This window comes from Homalodisca vitripennis, chromosome 5 (genome assembly GCF_021130785.1).
Source record: "Homalodisca vitripennis isolate AUS2020 chromosome 5, UT_GWSS_2.1, whole genome shotgun sequence".
Classification (NCBI taxonomy): Eukaryota; Metazoa; Arthropoda; class Insecta; order Hemiptera; family Cicadellidae; genus Homalodisca; species Homalodisca vitripennis.
This window is the reverse complement of record NC_060211.1, coordinates 93,520,952-93,537,732: the sequence shown is the minus strand read 5'-3', so window position 1 is coordinate 93,537,732 and position 16,781 is coordinate 93,520,952. Positions and strand designations below refer to the sequence as shown.

General features: G+C 35.8%; 1 protein-coding gene across 3 annotated transcripts in view; it reads left to right on the top strand.

Moving 5' to 3' along the window:
- LOC124362533 (50S ribosomal protein L1) overlaps positions 1–16,781 on the top strand; it is a 34,361-nt gene that overhangs the window by 2,712 nt on the left and 14,868 nt on the right. For all 3 annotated transcript variants that reach the window (XM_046817125.1, XM_046817123.1, XM_046817124.1), the window contains exons 2-3: positions 3,588–3,691; positions 16,014–16,215. In XM_046817125.1, coding sequence (XP_046673081.1) covers positions 3,673–3,691; positions 16,014–16,215 — 221 coding nt within the window. In that variant the 5' untranslated portion in view covers positions 3,588–3,672. The remainder of the gene's footprint in view (positions 1–3,587; positions 3,692–16,013; positions 16,216–16,781) is intronic.

Genomic DNA, 16,781 nt, shown 5'->3' with positions numbered 1-16,781 from the left:
TAACTTTAACAAAATTAATCAGAACGAGAACAATCAAACAGCAAAACTCATAAATAATTAAGAAATGATAACAAACATTGGGAATAGAAAATAAATTAGAACATAACAATAATTAGAATAGGAAACGGAAATTTGTCGAACTATCTACATGTCTTCACCTGGGTAGCAATTTTTTACAGCTTTTAAGAAATGGTTGAACACGTCCTCTTCAGAAAATCGTATCTCTCTTCTATATAAATGTTCACAGAGGTGATCTGCGAGAAGGTCGGCTGGGATACCACTTCTTGGACTACGTTTTACGGCTCTCCACGAATTTTCAACTGTCTGAGTGTTGGTACTAGTTGCTGGGTTTAAAAAGTTTTCACTATGGTTGACAGTAAAATGGACAAAACCACAATCACTTAATCCAAAATAAGCTTTCCACATATCTATGACTATGGTTGTTCCAGGCTGCATGTGTTTTAGTACGAGAGGAATGAGAGTTTTAGCATCTCGTTTATTTTCAGGACAAATCTCTATCCTATATCTACCCCCACGTTTTTGTCCTTCCGGTATAGTTTCTATTAAACCTAGAATCCAGGTTCCTTCTACCAACCTCCCTTTGTTATTTTTACGTTTTCCAATTTTCACTCATCAATTTCCACCACCACTCTAGGACCTCCAAGCTTTTCTTCCCTATTAAACTGATCATCTATCCAAACAAAACACACTTCCCTGCAAAATGACAGCCAGTCAGATATCGTACTTCTTGATGGACTGTGTAAATCCGAACTACACTCAAGAATTAAAAAATCGTAATTTGTCTGATTTCTGGAAAAGAAGTACATTAAAGTCACAATATTGTGCAGTCCAAACTTTGACCCTTCAAAAAAACTTTTCTTCAGTGCGTTTTTACTAAAATTGTGCCCACCATTACCTTCTTTTTTGCATCTGAAGACGACCATGTTTGCTCCTCTTACAGTTACATTTGTTACCTTTCCACAAATATCACATAATGGATTCTTAGGTACTAACCCAACATGTTGAAGCCATAAAAACATGTTTTATCGTCTTTTAAAGCAATTTCGTGAAACTTCCTTAGATTGACAGCCATTTTTAAATAAACAGAGTTACTTATGTGAAATTTGAAATATTACCTTAATTGTATTATTTGAAAGTGTTTACAGCTGTTCATATAGATTATTTAAGTTAATTGTTCAAAATAATTAATTAGTATCGATGGTTATGATTAAGTAATATCGTTTGCCAATTTCGATATAAAAAACCGGGTCCTTTGGGTACCCTACGCAAAGGGTCAACCAGCCCTACTTGAGAACAATGTTTATAATTTAACTGTTGTTATTGGAGATAAATTAATGAATTACCTCATCCGACTATCCAACTTTTGAACCTACCCAAAGACTGACTGGCCGACCTGAAATCTGACCAGTGTTCATGACAGCCAACTGCCAATACTTTCTTATTTTCTGCCTTAACTTCCATATCTCATGTTTCTCCATCATAAATGTTCCCTTTCTACATTAGAACACAGTCAGTACAGGAGTGGGCTGCAGTATAATAAGTAGCCACCAACACAATTGGCTGATGATTATCAAATGACATGGAATCAGTGATATTTATAACCATCCTAAAGACTGAAAACAAAATGTCGGAGCAAATATCATAATATATATTTCACAGAATAATATGGATTGGCTAGTTTTCAATCTTAGAAATTAATGTATAAGTATTAATATAATTTACAAATTAATATATAATTTACAAATTAATATATAATTTACAAATTAATATATAATTACAACAAAGCAATAATATTTACTTACGTTATTTATTTTCAAGGACTGCTTGTAAACTAAAGAAGAAATGTACTTCACTGTTCTTGCTGCCATTAGTCAATAACGAAACACATGATTTTAATTTTGAATTGATTTCCAAACACGTTTTTACTTTAAATACATTTGAACAATAATGTCGAATTGAATTAAGTTTTAAGCTTTAAAAATGTTAATCTAGAGAAGCTATATTTTTATATGTTAAAGAAATGAATTTGTTATTTAAATTGTATTTAAAGTACTCTTGAGCCACATAGTACTAACTATTACTTTACAGGGTAAACATATTTGATAGCATTTAAAAATGCTCGAATGAATCACCACCAATAATCATAATTTCTCATTGATGCACATATTCTGCAAGATAATTGGCAATACACTAACTTCTGAGACCAATTTTTAAAGATTTCTTTGTTTATACAAATATTTTGAGCCAGTATTTGCATATTTATCGCCATTGTTTTTGTCGTTATCACCCATTGGTGGCCGCTTATTATACTGTAGCTCAGGAATGAATCTTCTTCTATGGGGCACCCTACTGCCATGCACTTAAGCCTCAAGGGCCTTTTGTGCACCCTGGAAGCACACCATGAGGCTTACCAGTCTATGATTTCAGCAGTTCCACAAACCGCCGAAAACAACCTATCAGGTCCTCTTGGGGAAATTCACTACCCTTTTCCAAACTCCCAAAGATGGCATACCGCTCCCTTGCTATTGAAGAGCAAGTGTTCGGTAGTTTCATCCTGCTCATCACACATTCTATAGAGCGGATCTTCCTGAAGGATGCCTACTCCTACACACCAAACACCAAAGTAGTGTTATCTATACGGTTTATGGATAGTAAAAAAATATTTTGTGTATGTGGCAATTTTAGTTATCAGCTGTTGTGGAAATATTATTCTTCAAGAGCTATTTTGCATTTGAAACTGGAAAAATGTTCAAAAATAATTTTTTGTAAGATTTATTTATGTGCTTTTTTAAATATAATAAATTAGCAGTACATGCAAGTGTTGTGTCTTTTTAATTAAACAATTTATCTGTAAAAAAATATAAGAAAGGTTAAGAGCCTATCAAAAACGGTTTTGATTTTATGGATGTAATCCTAAAATGTTACAAAATTGCGAAAATGGGCTAGGCATATTTCAGCATTACCTTAAGAGAAATCTGTGGCTTTTTCATACAAACTTTCTTATCATGCTCCGGTACTAATAACGTTAAATGTTGCTGGAATGTTATGCTTGTAAATGTTAGACAAATCATAATCAATCTCTATTTACAAAATTAATTTGCTACAAATAATTCCTTTATAATATAGCAAATTGTAGCACATTTCTATTTCCCCCCTGTAAACTATTAGTTTACAAGAATTTGCTCTTCAAGTTTTACATTTTCATCCATTTTTTTACCCTTGATTCAAAATATTTATCATGTTATAAACATATCAATATGATGCTTTATATTTCTTTAGTTCAATACATTAAATGATGTTTTCATCCATTTTTCCGTCATAACTTTCTTGTTAATAACTTAGACAAATTAATAGACTAGACTATTAACATAAGATGCCAATATAGCATAACATGTTGAATATAGCTGCCAAGCTTTAGCTTGTAACATATAATTTATTTTAATGTTTTCCTGTTACAGTTATTAAGATGTTAATATGCTTACTTAAGGTAATATTTTGTTTTATAAATTTCTAAAGTTATTTTAGTAAATTGAAATTGATTTCTTTAATAATGTCTTCTGTTTTAGGCATTTAACCTACATGTACGTATCAGATCTTCCTGGAACAGTATTTCATTACTATAACTGAACTGGATATTCAACACTTATCTACATGGAGTTAATTAAAACAGGTTAGTTGATTTGAATTTTTTTTTGTTTTTTAAATAAAAAGTAGGCAATTATATTTTACAAACACTTAAAAGTTATTTTACAAACTGATAAAAAGTTACAATGAAAGTCTTATTTTATCATTGAGTTGGGACTAGTTTGTATAATGAAAATATCTTTTACCTTTTCTACAAAACCTAGAACACTGAAATAGTGAGTGCAAATGCTTGTTTTTGTAAGGTTTGCTCAACACAGTTAAACCCGATTTCTTTTTTTTATAAATGTAGAAGTCACAATGAAATTATGAAGTTTGTATTACTATAATAAGTGTCATATACATTGTATTTAAATATAACATAATACAATATGCAATCATAATCATAATTCTACTATAAAATTAAGTCATTGATAATTATTTAAAATATATATTTTAAATAGTTTAACTATTTATCCTTCATACTGAAGGAGGCAATATGCCAAATACCATGAATTCAATAAATCCTTTCTATGCCTTTTTATTGATTTCTCCAAAGCATATGACTCGATTAGTACAAGAAGACTCTGGAAGATTATGGAAAAGTATGGAATACCCAACAAATTAATAAACTTGTCAAAATCATGCATATCAGGATCTAGATGCAAGGTTAAGATAAATGGGGAAATCTTGGAAAAGTTTGATGTAAGCACAGGCGTAAGACAGGGGGATGGATTGTCCCCATTGCTATTTAATTTAGCTTTAGAGGAAGCATTACAAGAAGTAAGACAAACAGAAGCTGGAATTACAATAGGGACCAAAATAAATATTCTTGCATTTGCGGATGATGTTGCAATTATAGCGAAGAGTAAAGAAGAGCTGAAAGTGCTGGTCGCAAAACTCCTAAACCATACACAAAAAGTTGGTTTAAGCATAAATGAAGAGAAAACCAAAATAATGGAGTGTGGGAGAACAACCCAAATAAACAATGAAAATAATATAGAAATAGAAAGGCACAAATTTGAAAAAGTAAACAACTTCACTTATTTGGGAGTGATGCTGACGAATAATAATGAAGAAGACATGGAAATACAACAAAGGATAAATGCAGCACACAGAAGTTTATCAGCATGCCACAAGCTATTAAGCTCTCGACTACTATCACACAAAACCAAACTCCGTATATATAAAACCATTATAAGACCAGTTCTGTTATATGGCTCAGAAAACTGGGTGTTAAGTAAAAAAACAGAAAAACGTTTGATAGTATTTGAGAACAAATTATTGAGAAAAATCTTTGGGCCAACTCTTGAAGATGGAGAGTGGAGGATAAAACATAATGTAGAGTTGAGGCAACTATATATGGACCCAGACATAGTGGCCGAGGTGAGAAGTAGGAGAATGAGATGGGCTGGCCATTTACTAAGGAAGGAGGACAACTCCTTAGTCAAGAACGTCCTTGTAAACAATCCGGAGGGCAGAAGACCACCAGGAAGGCCCAAGTTGAGATGGCGAGACCAGATCAGAAGAGACATAAGAAAACTGGGAAAAAGGGAAGAAGAGGCAATGGATAGAGAGATCTGGAGGCAGTGTGTTGGCGAGGCAAAGTACCACCTTGGGTACCAAGAGCCACGGCAGTAAGTAAGTAAGTAAATAGTTTAACACATTCACTGCTGAGGCCTCCGATCGGAGGCATGACGAACTCCCCTCAGGTGCGTCTGCCTCTGATCGGAGGCATTCGGCATCGCCATACTACATCACTCAGTCAGTACAAGCTAAGCGTTTGAGTTGTGTGGTTGAATTTTTACTACAGTGTTGTTTACAACCTTGTAGTGATTTGTTTTGTCTGGTTGAGATAACTGATGATATTTAGTGTATATAAACAGTGTATTAGTTAGTATCTTACTGTTTATTTGATTTATAATCATGGAACGTTTGGAACGAAGTAGTGAAATAGACAGAATTCTCTTAGATAGTGATGATGATTTTGCCTATTTGAGTGAGTCAGAAGCTTCGGACATCAACGCCGAACCTCACCACCATAATAGTGACATTGACGAGGCACAGCAATACGCGCCATCTGACCAGGGCGCGGCCTCTGAAATTGATGGCAATCCCAACAATGTTGATGATCCCAACAATGTTGATGATCCCAACAATGTTGACGATCCCGATGATGAAATCTACAACCCACGGTGGCAACCCAGAACTCCAGGTCTGAGACTGATCCCATTTACAAAGGACAATAAAATTCTTGTGCCAATGCCTGAGGATAACACACCTTTTGGTTGGCGGAGTTATTTGTTAGATGATGACTTTTTACAAGTAATTGTAGACAGAACAAATGCATATGCTTGGAAAGTATTTTTTCACTCAATTCAGGACCTAAGTCTACAACAAACAACTAGGCAGACCTTACTCTTGCAGAACTAAAAACATTCATAGGCCTAATTTTCCACATAGGTACTGTCAGAGTGAGTTGAATCAATGACTACTGGAAGACTGATAAAATTTTCATTTTCACTTATGTTAGAGAACAAATATCTAGAGATAGATTTTTATTGATTTTTAGATGTCTTCACTTTTCAGACAATCAACAACCAACTGATGACCGACTATCAAAAATATGAATCCTAATTGATTACTTCAATAGTAAAATGAAAGACGTTTATTACCCCGGCTGTGAGCTTTCCTTTGACGAAGGTACCGTCCTATGGAGAGGGCGTCTACTTTTCCGGCAGTATATAAGTGGAAAGCGCTATAAATATGGTGTCAAAGTGTACTCTTTGTGCGAGCCTGATGGCCTTTGTTTAGCCTTAACAATCTATTCCAAAAAAGAGGGTGAGCTTATTGGCAAAGGCCATGTTAGTAATAAGGTCGTGATGCACCTTATGCAGGGCAAATTAGGAGTTGGACATATTTTATATATGGATAATTACTATAATAGCTTTCCTCTGGCATCTAAGCTTCTTGCAGAAGAAACCTATCGCACAGGGACCTCGGTATCAAACCGAAAATATCTCCCACCAGAAGTAGTAGGGGCAAGGCTACAGAAGGGAGAAAAAATAGAGCGTTATGCTGAAGGAGTAATGGTAGGTAAATGGCATGATAAACGCAATGTACTATACATTTCTACTAGATTTGAAAATGATTGGGCAGTGTCAAACAACAGATTTGGCCAATCACGTCAAAAGCCATTACCCATCGTACACTACAATGCTCACATGAAAGGGGTTGACAGAAACGACCAAATGATGAGCTACTATCCATGTGAGCATAAAACGTTGCGATGGTATAAGATGTTTAGTCATTTTTTACAGATGCTAATGATAAATAGCTTCAAATTGTATCTCATAGCAAATCCAGAAAAAAAAACTGACTTATATGCCTTTAGAATTGCAGTCATTGAAAAAATGTCGAAGACAAATATTGCCACACCACTACCTCGTCCCCGGTAATCAATAACTGTCAGACACGTTTTGTCTTTCAGACAAAAGGGACATGAAAGGTGATAGGTTTTTGAGAAAGAGGTGCAGGCAATGTGCGAAAGAAAAGAAAAAAACTACGACAGTGTTTATCTGTTCGCAGTGTCCAGGGGAGCCAGGACTATGTGCCTTGCCTTGCTTTGATAAGTGGCACTCCCCGTAATGACTATCCAATTCAGGAAAATGTATATATGTATATAATTTTGTAACAGTAACTTTATTGTAATGGAATAAAAAAATAGTGACTTCGGGTGAGTTTGATGCGTCATGTGCGGTTGCTATCAGAGGCATATGGGAAAAGTTGTGATGTGCGCACGCCTCCGATCGGAGGCAAAAACTTTGACATCACTTTCACCACCATTTTTTTTACCGAAATATGACTTCCATGTTGTTTTCGGATACTCCAGACAACTTACTTACTTACTTACTGCCGGGGCGTAACAAATCTCAGTCGATTCTTTGCCTCGTCTTTGAGCCTCTTCCACGCCCCCCTGTCCTCCGCCAGATCCACAGACCCTCCACACCGGGTCACATCTTCGACCACTTGATCGCACCATCTTATCTTTGGCCTACCCAAAGGGCGCCTTCCTGCCGGTACCGCCTGGTAGACCTCTTTTAACCTTGTGCCCTCCTGTCTCCGATGTACATGTCCTAGCCAGCTAATTCTCTTTGCCTTCACCAAAGCCACAATATCAGGATCTTGGTATACATTGCGTAAGTCCCTGTCTTACTCCAGACAACTAGGTATAATAAATTTATAAAAATATTTTAGCAATATGTATGAGTTTTACGTTATTTTTCAGCAGTGAATGTGTTAAAGTACTCAGAATACAGAATACAAAAAGCTTTATTCATAAACATCAAGAACAGGTGTCAAATACATAATAATATAAATGAAAATCAATGCAATGTAATGGAAATAAATTGTCTTTAGTTTCTTGTAAGTTTTTAATAGTTGTTGCGACTATTTGCATGTTCAAGGAATTCACTGATTGTGTAAATTAATTTCTTCACAAGCCAGGAATACAGTCCTTTTTTTAGTTTTTTTTTCTTCAATTGTCTTGAGCTCGATAGGTAAAGCATTATATAGTTTAGCTCCAGCATATGAGGGTTTCTTTGCGATTGTTTCTTGTAAAGTTTAAGTTAGCAGCAAGCATGATGACTTCAAGTATGTAAAGAGATGTGATGGTCAGTAAATCTAGGTTTTTATATGCATCTCTGCAGCTGTCCCACTGTGCAATGTCAGCCATTATTCTTACTGCCAGTTTCTGAGGAACCATGACTCGTTGAAGGTTGTTGTTTGAGGATGGTCCCCATAGTACAATTCCGTATCGGACTCATGCTCTCAAATATTGCATGATAAGCTGTTCAGGTGGCTTCCGGGGTACTTACAGATTTTATTCTTCTTAGGGCAAACACTGCTGTGTTCAGCTGATGACACAAAGAATCAATATGATAGCTCCAGGAGAGAGAGTTATCTAACGTCAGTACAAGATGTTTTGTTTAGCAAGAAATTTCAAAGTCATGTGGGATTGTTATTTTGTCCTTGTTTTTTCCAAATATGTGTTGAGTTTTCGATTCATTGAAAACTTGGTCGTTTTCTAAGCAATATTGATGGGCCATGCTAACTGAAATGAAGGTGTTAATCTCAAGAAGCTCTGTCGATTTATGAGAGGTGGTTAGAACAGTGTCATCTGCATACATGACTGGGTAGCAGTATGAGTCAATATAATTTGGTAAGTCACTGGTAAACAAGATAAACAAAACAGGGCCCAGCACCGAACCTTGAGGAACACCCTGAGTCATGGCTACTGGTGGGGACGTTGCTGTTTTGGTTATTCCATTAGTTGTGTGCTGTATTGTCACTATTTGTTTCCAGTCGCTTAAGTAGCTCTTGAACCATTGTAGTGCCGTCACCTTAATGCCAAAGGAACTTATTTTAACCAAGACCAAATGATGATCCAAGCAGTCAAACGCTTTACTTAAGTCAAGAAAAGTAGTGGTGACATTATTTCCTTCTTCAATGTTATTGATTATGTGCTCTATTAAATCAATAAGGGCAGTTGTGGTGGATCTTCCAGCAAGGAAACCATGTTGTCTTTCTGTAAGAAGATTGTTGGTTAGTAAATGGTTTATGAGCCTTTTCAGTACAATTTTTTCTAAGACTTTGGAAAATGTTGACACAAGGGATATAGGCCTGAAGTTCTGTAGCTCATGTTTGCTACCTTTTTTATGTAAAGGGTAGACTTTAGATAATTTAATTTTTGAAGGGAAGATCCCCTGAGTCAAAGACTTGTTTATTAAATTACTCAGTGGATGGCAAAGTTTGTAACTGCATGTTTTAACCATCCTTGATGAAACTTCATCTGCTCCTGCAGAAGAGGAAGATTTGAAAGACTTAATAATTTTGAGCACCTCGTCTGGGTTTGTCAACTGAAAAGTAGTTAGTAAACAGTTAGTTTTGTCAGATATGTTTAAATTAGTGGGTCTGTTTGGAGTGTTGTTATTTTTTAGTGTTTCTTCAGCAATCGATGTAAAGTATTTATTAAAAAATCTTACTAGTTGGTCAATATTGCTTATAGTACCATCCCCCATGTTTAGCTGCCATGTACTGGTCTCTGACTGTTTTTTGGGTGCCCGTTCACTGTTGATCACGTCCCAGATGGCTTTGGTTTTATTGCTATTTGTATTTATATGGTCTTCATTTGCCATCCTCCTAAGGTCTCTTAGTTTTAAGTCATAGTACTTCTTTTTGGATGAAATCTAGTTTATCTTCTTACTTTTAACATATTTTTCTTGTGCCATCATAAATAGTTTTCTTACTTCTTCAGCTTCATGGTAGGATATATTTTTAAATTTCAGACATTTAGGCTTGCATCTTGATGTTTTTAAGGGACATGTTATATCAAGAGCTGACATAAAGGTGCCGATCAATTCAGAATAACTTTCCTCAGCTAGGGGTTCCTGGTAAATCCTTTCCCAGGTTTGTAGTGCAAGTAATTCCTTTAGACATAAGAGGTTCTTTGCATTTAGATATCTCCTTGTTGATGTTGTTAGTTTTTTGGGCAGAGTTAGAATATTTAATTTGGTGAGTTGTCCTGTGAGGTCAGAGAGGCCCGAGTAGATTATGTCAACTTTAAGGCTGTTATGGTCAAAGTTGGTGCAGACCACGTCAATGGATGAACTAGAACTGCTGGAGATTCTTGTTGGTGGGAGGTTCAGTCTAGTTATCTCGTATGAAGCAAGGAAGTCATCAAGAGCCAACTTTTCTCTCCTTGAACTGTCTTAAGCTGTCTATGTTGAGATCACCGACCAGGCAAATACCACTATTATCATGAGGTATCCTATTAAGAAGGGTGGTTATAGTGGCAAAGGTATGGTTTACAGATGCACTGGATGGACGATATACCCCAAGAATGTAAATGTGCTTCTTGTTTGTTATGCTTTCTTTGATCCCTGACATTTCACAGATTAGCTCTTCACTAAGATTTTCTATGCCAAGACTGCCAGGACTTCGGTCCCAAAACCGTTGTGTTTATAAATAGCAACACCTCCTTTGAGCTGAGCTTCTTTGCTGAAAGCTGATACAAGAATGTAGTTAATTAGACAAGCCTCCTTAATGGTGTTATTATTTAAACCATGTTCTGTAAGTACTAATATGTCAGGGTTTGTAGTGGTGAGGAAATGGTTGAGTCGGTCCAGTTTGTTAGAAAGTCGGTCAATGTTCTGATGCAGAATTGTAATATTCTTTGCTGTGACTTTGTGGTGATTTAATTTTTGATTTTCATTTTGCATGGACTTTTGTGGCTTATTTCTAAAAAAGTTACGTCAGTAGGATCTGAAAGTTTAGTTTTTTTCTCATGTCCTGCTTCCTGCAAAGTCAGGTCTTCCATGGACTTTTTAGATCTTTCTATAGGTGTTTTATACTCTTCAATATGATTTGAGAAGAAGTCTTCTATGCTCTCATTTTTCTTCCTTATTTAGGCTGTTATGGGAGGGCCGTTACTGAGTTGAAGGGGGGAGTTACTAGTGCCACATATCACCTGCAGATATGTTTGTATGAATCATATCCTGAGTACTAGTTTTGTACTTTGCAGCTTTGAGAGACACACTGAACACTTTCGTTTTTTGTTAAGGGTTACTTATCTGGCCGTTATTTGTGGTTTCGGTCATGAGAGGGTTCTCTACCAACAGAGGAATATGGATTTTTCTGTCTTTGCAATGTAGATTTGATTTTATTATTCACTGGAATGTTTAAACAGTTATTAAAGTTAGAGTTCATAAAGTTGTCAAGAAAGGAGTTAGTGTAAAGTTTAAATTTATTTATTTCCTCAGTAAAATTTAGCTGTTTTTTTTTTGCATTTTCCTCCAGCTTTGACAACACAACTTTGTTATCCCATAAATCCTGGACTCTTTCATTCCCTTGTGTAATTAAACGAGCAATTTTTGTTTTTAGAATAAGAATTTCATTGTCTGCGTGTTTTGTGGTGGTAATTAATTCTGCTTCTAAATATTTTATTTTACTCACTGACTTGGTTTGTAATTCTTGCAGTTCTTTAAATCGCCGACTTTTTCTTCCTCTGCCTGTGCCAACTCTTCTTTGATATTTTGATCCTTGATGAGGTTTCTGCTAAGGTGGTGATTCTTTTCAGAAAGGTCCCGAGTGTAGTCCGTTAGTGCTGCTACTCTATTTTCCAATTCTTCTAGTTGCTTTTCTATGTCTTGCTGTAATGAAGATTTACTATTTTTGGCTTCCCTGAGTAGGAATGTAAGTTTATTGTTTTGCAGTTTGAGGTTATTAATTTAATTCTTCAGGAACTCATTAAGTAGGGCGTTGCCGGCTTCCGCTGCTAAAGTCAGAGAAGTTTATAAGTTTATTCAACCAAGTATTCAGTTTATTTTAAATCACAATAAATTCTCTGGAAACATATATATTATTGATCATATATATATAGCACAATGATAAATATCTAGAACTATAGATGGCGGAATTGTAACTTCCTGAGTTTCGGGATGTATTGGTTACCACCAGAACGGGGGAAATTCGGAAACCCTCCCCTAGAAAATTTTGAAAATGGTTGGTCTCAAATCAGTGTTTTTACACATCTCTGGGAAAGTTTTCAGTGCAAACCAAAAGTTATGAGCATTTTTGGATCCCTCGCAGAAAGTATAGGGTGGAAATGATTTATTTCTCTACATTTAATGAGCTCCACATTTAAGACATGGACATCGTACACCAAAGCAGAAATGAAACAACAGTCGATGCAGTGACACCCAAACTGAAAAAGTTGAAGCAATCTCTGAGTTTGAGACAAAAAGCAATTGCTATCAGTTATTTTTGGGACAATAAGGGTTGTCATTTTTGTTGATTTTAAGGAATATCGATCAACAATTACAGCTGACGTGATTTCAAACATTTACCTAACTCAATCACGTGATTCAAATTCTACAATGCAAGAAACTTTCGTTTGGCATAATCCTCTATCATGAAGACATGCATCCTCACACCACTGCCTTTAACTAAAAAAATCCAAGATTTCTTAATGGGAATGTTTTAATTACTGTATATACAGTTGCAAAATTGAATTTAGCGAATACTTCCTTGTCTTGTATTTGTGAAAATGCACGTTGGAAAATGGTCTGAAAACAATGCGGAACTCAAGAGTAATTTTTCTAATTGGTGCAATTTCCAGACAGAATACGTTTATGCAAAGGGTTCAGAGAAACCGATTTTAAGAACATAGTTATGAAAAGAATTAAATAGGTAGTGATCATGTGAAAATATAAGTTAGGAAGTTTGTAAACTATTTAATACTGTCAATAAAAATTGCTTCTAATGGAGTTATGTTTTAAAATGACAAAAGTCTCTACTTTAGGTATATACCTAGTAAATGTGGCCTGCCAAGAAGGTTCACTAAAAATTATTTTTATTTTTAGAATGTATTTTGGTACTTTGGTATTATTCAGAGGTCACTATTTTCGGAAGAGCTTTTCTTACTAGGGACTTAAAAAACTACATTATTAGAAAGAACAGACTTTATTATACTTATTGTAAAAATTAAATCTCATAATGACATTTATTTCTTTTTTCTACCTTTAAAAAAAGTGATGTTGCCAAGAAGGAGGCCACTCTGTCCCTACTTACCATTTTGTATGAGACTATATAAGCAGATTTATATTAGGTTATCATAATTTATTGTATTACTAGTAGTACCAAAGTTAAAGATAACCTCTGTGAGCGTTCATGTGATATGAGCTTGAATTTGCGTACTATTTCAAGGGATAATTTCCTTTTTTGCTTTTTATTATTATATTATATTTTATTTTACTTTTCCGACACCAGACCACGTTGGACAATGTGGTGATCTTGATGATCTGAGGTTGAGATAGTATGTATCAGAAATGTCCTAGGCCACCATTTCATGCTTCAGGTTGGCACCACCCCGCACTTGGTGAATAAAGAAAAGCATCCCTCGAGATAGTATCAAGCTCTGATCAACGTGAGTGCTTGTTAACTTTCTATATTTATATTACGTATGTATTTATTTACCTACTTATACAGCCTAATAGCAAATCAGAGATAGATAATGACAGAGTGGCCTCCTTTTCACCGACACCACTTCCTTATGGGTGGCTGAAAACAAGAACCGATTGTCATAATGACATGTCATTTTTTAATGACAGTAATTGCAATAAAGTGTTGTTTATAATAATGTCAATTTTTTTAGTTCCCTGGTAATAAAAACTTTCAAAAATAGTGACCTCCAGATAATACCAAAGTACCTGTATTAAAAAAGTCTTACATTTAGTCTCTTAAAATTTAAACCCCATGTTAAAAATCATTGCTTTGGAGAGAGCCAGTGGCTGAGCACTCAGAATAGTCAACATTGAACTGTACCGACTCTCCTTATTCTATTTGATGAGATCCTCGCACTGGCTAGTGGTCCATGAGGAATAAGACTGCAAAGGGGATTCGTCTCTCCTTTAACATACACATAACGTAACTATGATGGGAAGGGGATTCAATATGAATGATGAGTATAACTCATTTGACCTGTTGAGTGGGGGTATACCGGCACATCTACTGTTGCTTGACACAAAGGAGTGGACCTGTCAGCTGTTGTCCAACTCCAAAAGAGAAAGGAAAAATGTCATGTAATCGTTTTTATTTCTGTTCGTTGTAGTACTACATTATTTATTACATAATAACATGTTTATATGAATATTTTTGCCAAAACAATTTTTTTTTCATATGATAAAAATTAAATATTTTATAAATAGTAAAACAAAAACAAAGTCAATGTATAGTTAAGCTTAAAAATACATAATTTTGTCTAATAAAATAAAAAATATTTATACAACAGACTGAAACTAAAGGGCTCTTGCATATAGCAGACTGTAAATTAAGCATGAATAAGAGGTTATTTATCAATTTGGGGAAAAAATTGAAAATAAGATGTGTTATAATGTATAAAAATGTTTGCTAGAAAGTAGCACTGATCAGTAACAAGTCCTTACACTGTTCACACACCAATAATAGTGCAATTTTACATATAAAAAATAATATATTAAAAAAAAAATTGAATCACGTGCCAGCACACCTACACTCACCGGGAAACAGACGTGCCAGTACACCCATACTCTTTTAGGATCACTTCACAATACTTTTCAATAGGTAAAAAATTATTGTTTGCTCCATTGCCAGGTCATGATAAATTCGTTATATGTCCTACGACCTGTCCATAAAGCATATGTGTTATATTAGAATTTAGAATTTTTTGTTTCAAGTAATACTTTTTTTTCCGCACAATGGGGGTCTGTGGTGATCCCACTAAAAAAACCTCCCTCTATAATTCTACTTCTCTTCATCTTGGTACCACCTTTCAGTATTTCTTCAAGGTGAGAGGACAGTCATCTGCTTACCTTCTTTGTCTTAGGCCTCTTCTTATTTCATCTCTTAAATTTACATTTACATGCCTTTCATCTTCTTCTTTTCTTCTCATTACCACTCCCAGGTAGTCAGCTACTGTGCGCCAGTTGTTTTCGCTCTCCACCATCAGTGCCACCATACTCTCCACTATAAGAGCTCTTCCCAGATTCTCCTCGACTCCTTTCCGTTGGTATCTCCACCGTGGACATGCAAACACAGTATGAAGAGTAGTGTCACACTCTCCGCAGTACGCACAGGCATATGTGTCGCTCAGAGCAAAGTGTCTCTTATAGTAGCCAAAGCACCCATGTCCGCTCAGTACCTGGGTTAGATAATAACTGCACTGTCCATGAGTTCTGCTGATCCAAGGTCTAATGTCAGGGATTAGTCTCTTTGTCCATGTTGCCTTTCCAGTGTCTTGTGACCTGCTTCCTGCCACTGTCTGGTGTAATGCTCTTCTTCCTGCAGAACTCCTGTCCACTTCACTATTCTTTTTTCTACCTGGAGCTTGATGGGCACTGTTCCAGATATTACGAGAGCTGCTTCCGTAGAAACAGTCCGGTATGCACTGCACACCCGGAGTGCTACTCTCCGTTGTGTCTGCTCCAGCTTCTTTCTACTTTGGTTATGGTCCATAGCTCTCTGCTATATGGGTGCTGCATACAGCATCACTGAGTGTGCCATCGAGCCAAGCACTTTCCTTATACTGGATCGTGGGCCTCCTTTGTTTGGCATAAGCCTGCTAAGTGCCACAGCAGCCTTCTGCGCTTTGGCTGTAACCATTTCTATATGTGCGGCCATTCTGCAGTTCCGCTCAAAGACTACCCCCAAGTACTTAACACTATCTTTAGTCTCTACCACGGATCTTCCCATATGAACGTAATACTAAATATAATAATGTAACCAAAATCAATTTCCAAATCTAACTTTCATTTTTTTATTTTTATTTTCTTTAGGACGAGTCCTGTCATGCTGCAACTACTATTTCAAGATGGGTTTTGGAGACCTACTACAACAAAAATGTAGGAGCCCCGCCTTTGCAAGTGTGAGGAACTATGCTGCCAGGAAAGGTTACAGAGAGGCCGCTAAAAAGAAGAAGGTGAAAACTGTTATCCAAAAACAGGGTTGGATTCCTCACAATTTGAGGAAAAAAGATGTGTAAGTAGATTTTATTCCATAGTACCCAGCACTTTATTTTGTATATTTAAGTGCATATTTTGAATTGAATTTCAAATATAAAACTAGTGTATTTTAGGCCCTAAGGTTACAGTTTTCTCAAAGAAGTATTTTATGCAGAGGCTTTATGGCATAGACTTTATTTTTTTCATGATGTTTGTAGTCCTATTATTACCCTAGGTCCAATTTTTCAAGTAGGATTATTGCTGGTTTTGTTCTGAATTAACAAAGCTAGACATACAGGGTGTTTGAAAAGTATGGGTACGGCTTAATATTTTAAAAACCATAGGAGATAACATCTATAAACTTTGCACAGTGTCATATGGCTATGTAAACTATTTTTCCTTGCTATTACCATGACATGCCAACCATGGGGGGACGGCCCACAGAGGAAAACATGGAAATCTTAAATTGAAGCATGGGTCGAGTGATACCTCATTTGAAAGAGCTCACTTAGTAGAGTTGAATGCCGCAAACGTCATCTCAAAAGGTTTATCCAATCAGAAATGGCGGCTTGTTTTAGGTACACATTGTGAAGTACATTATGC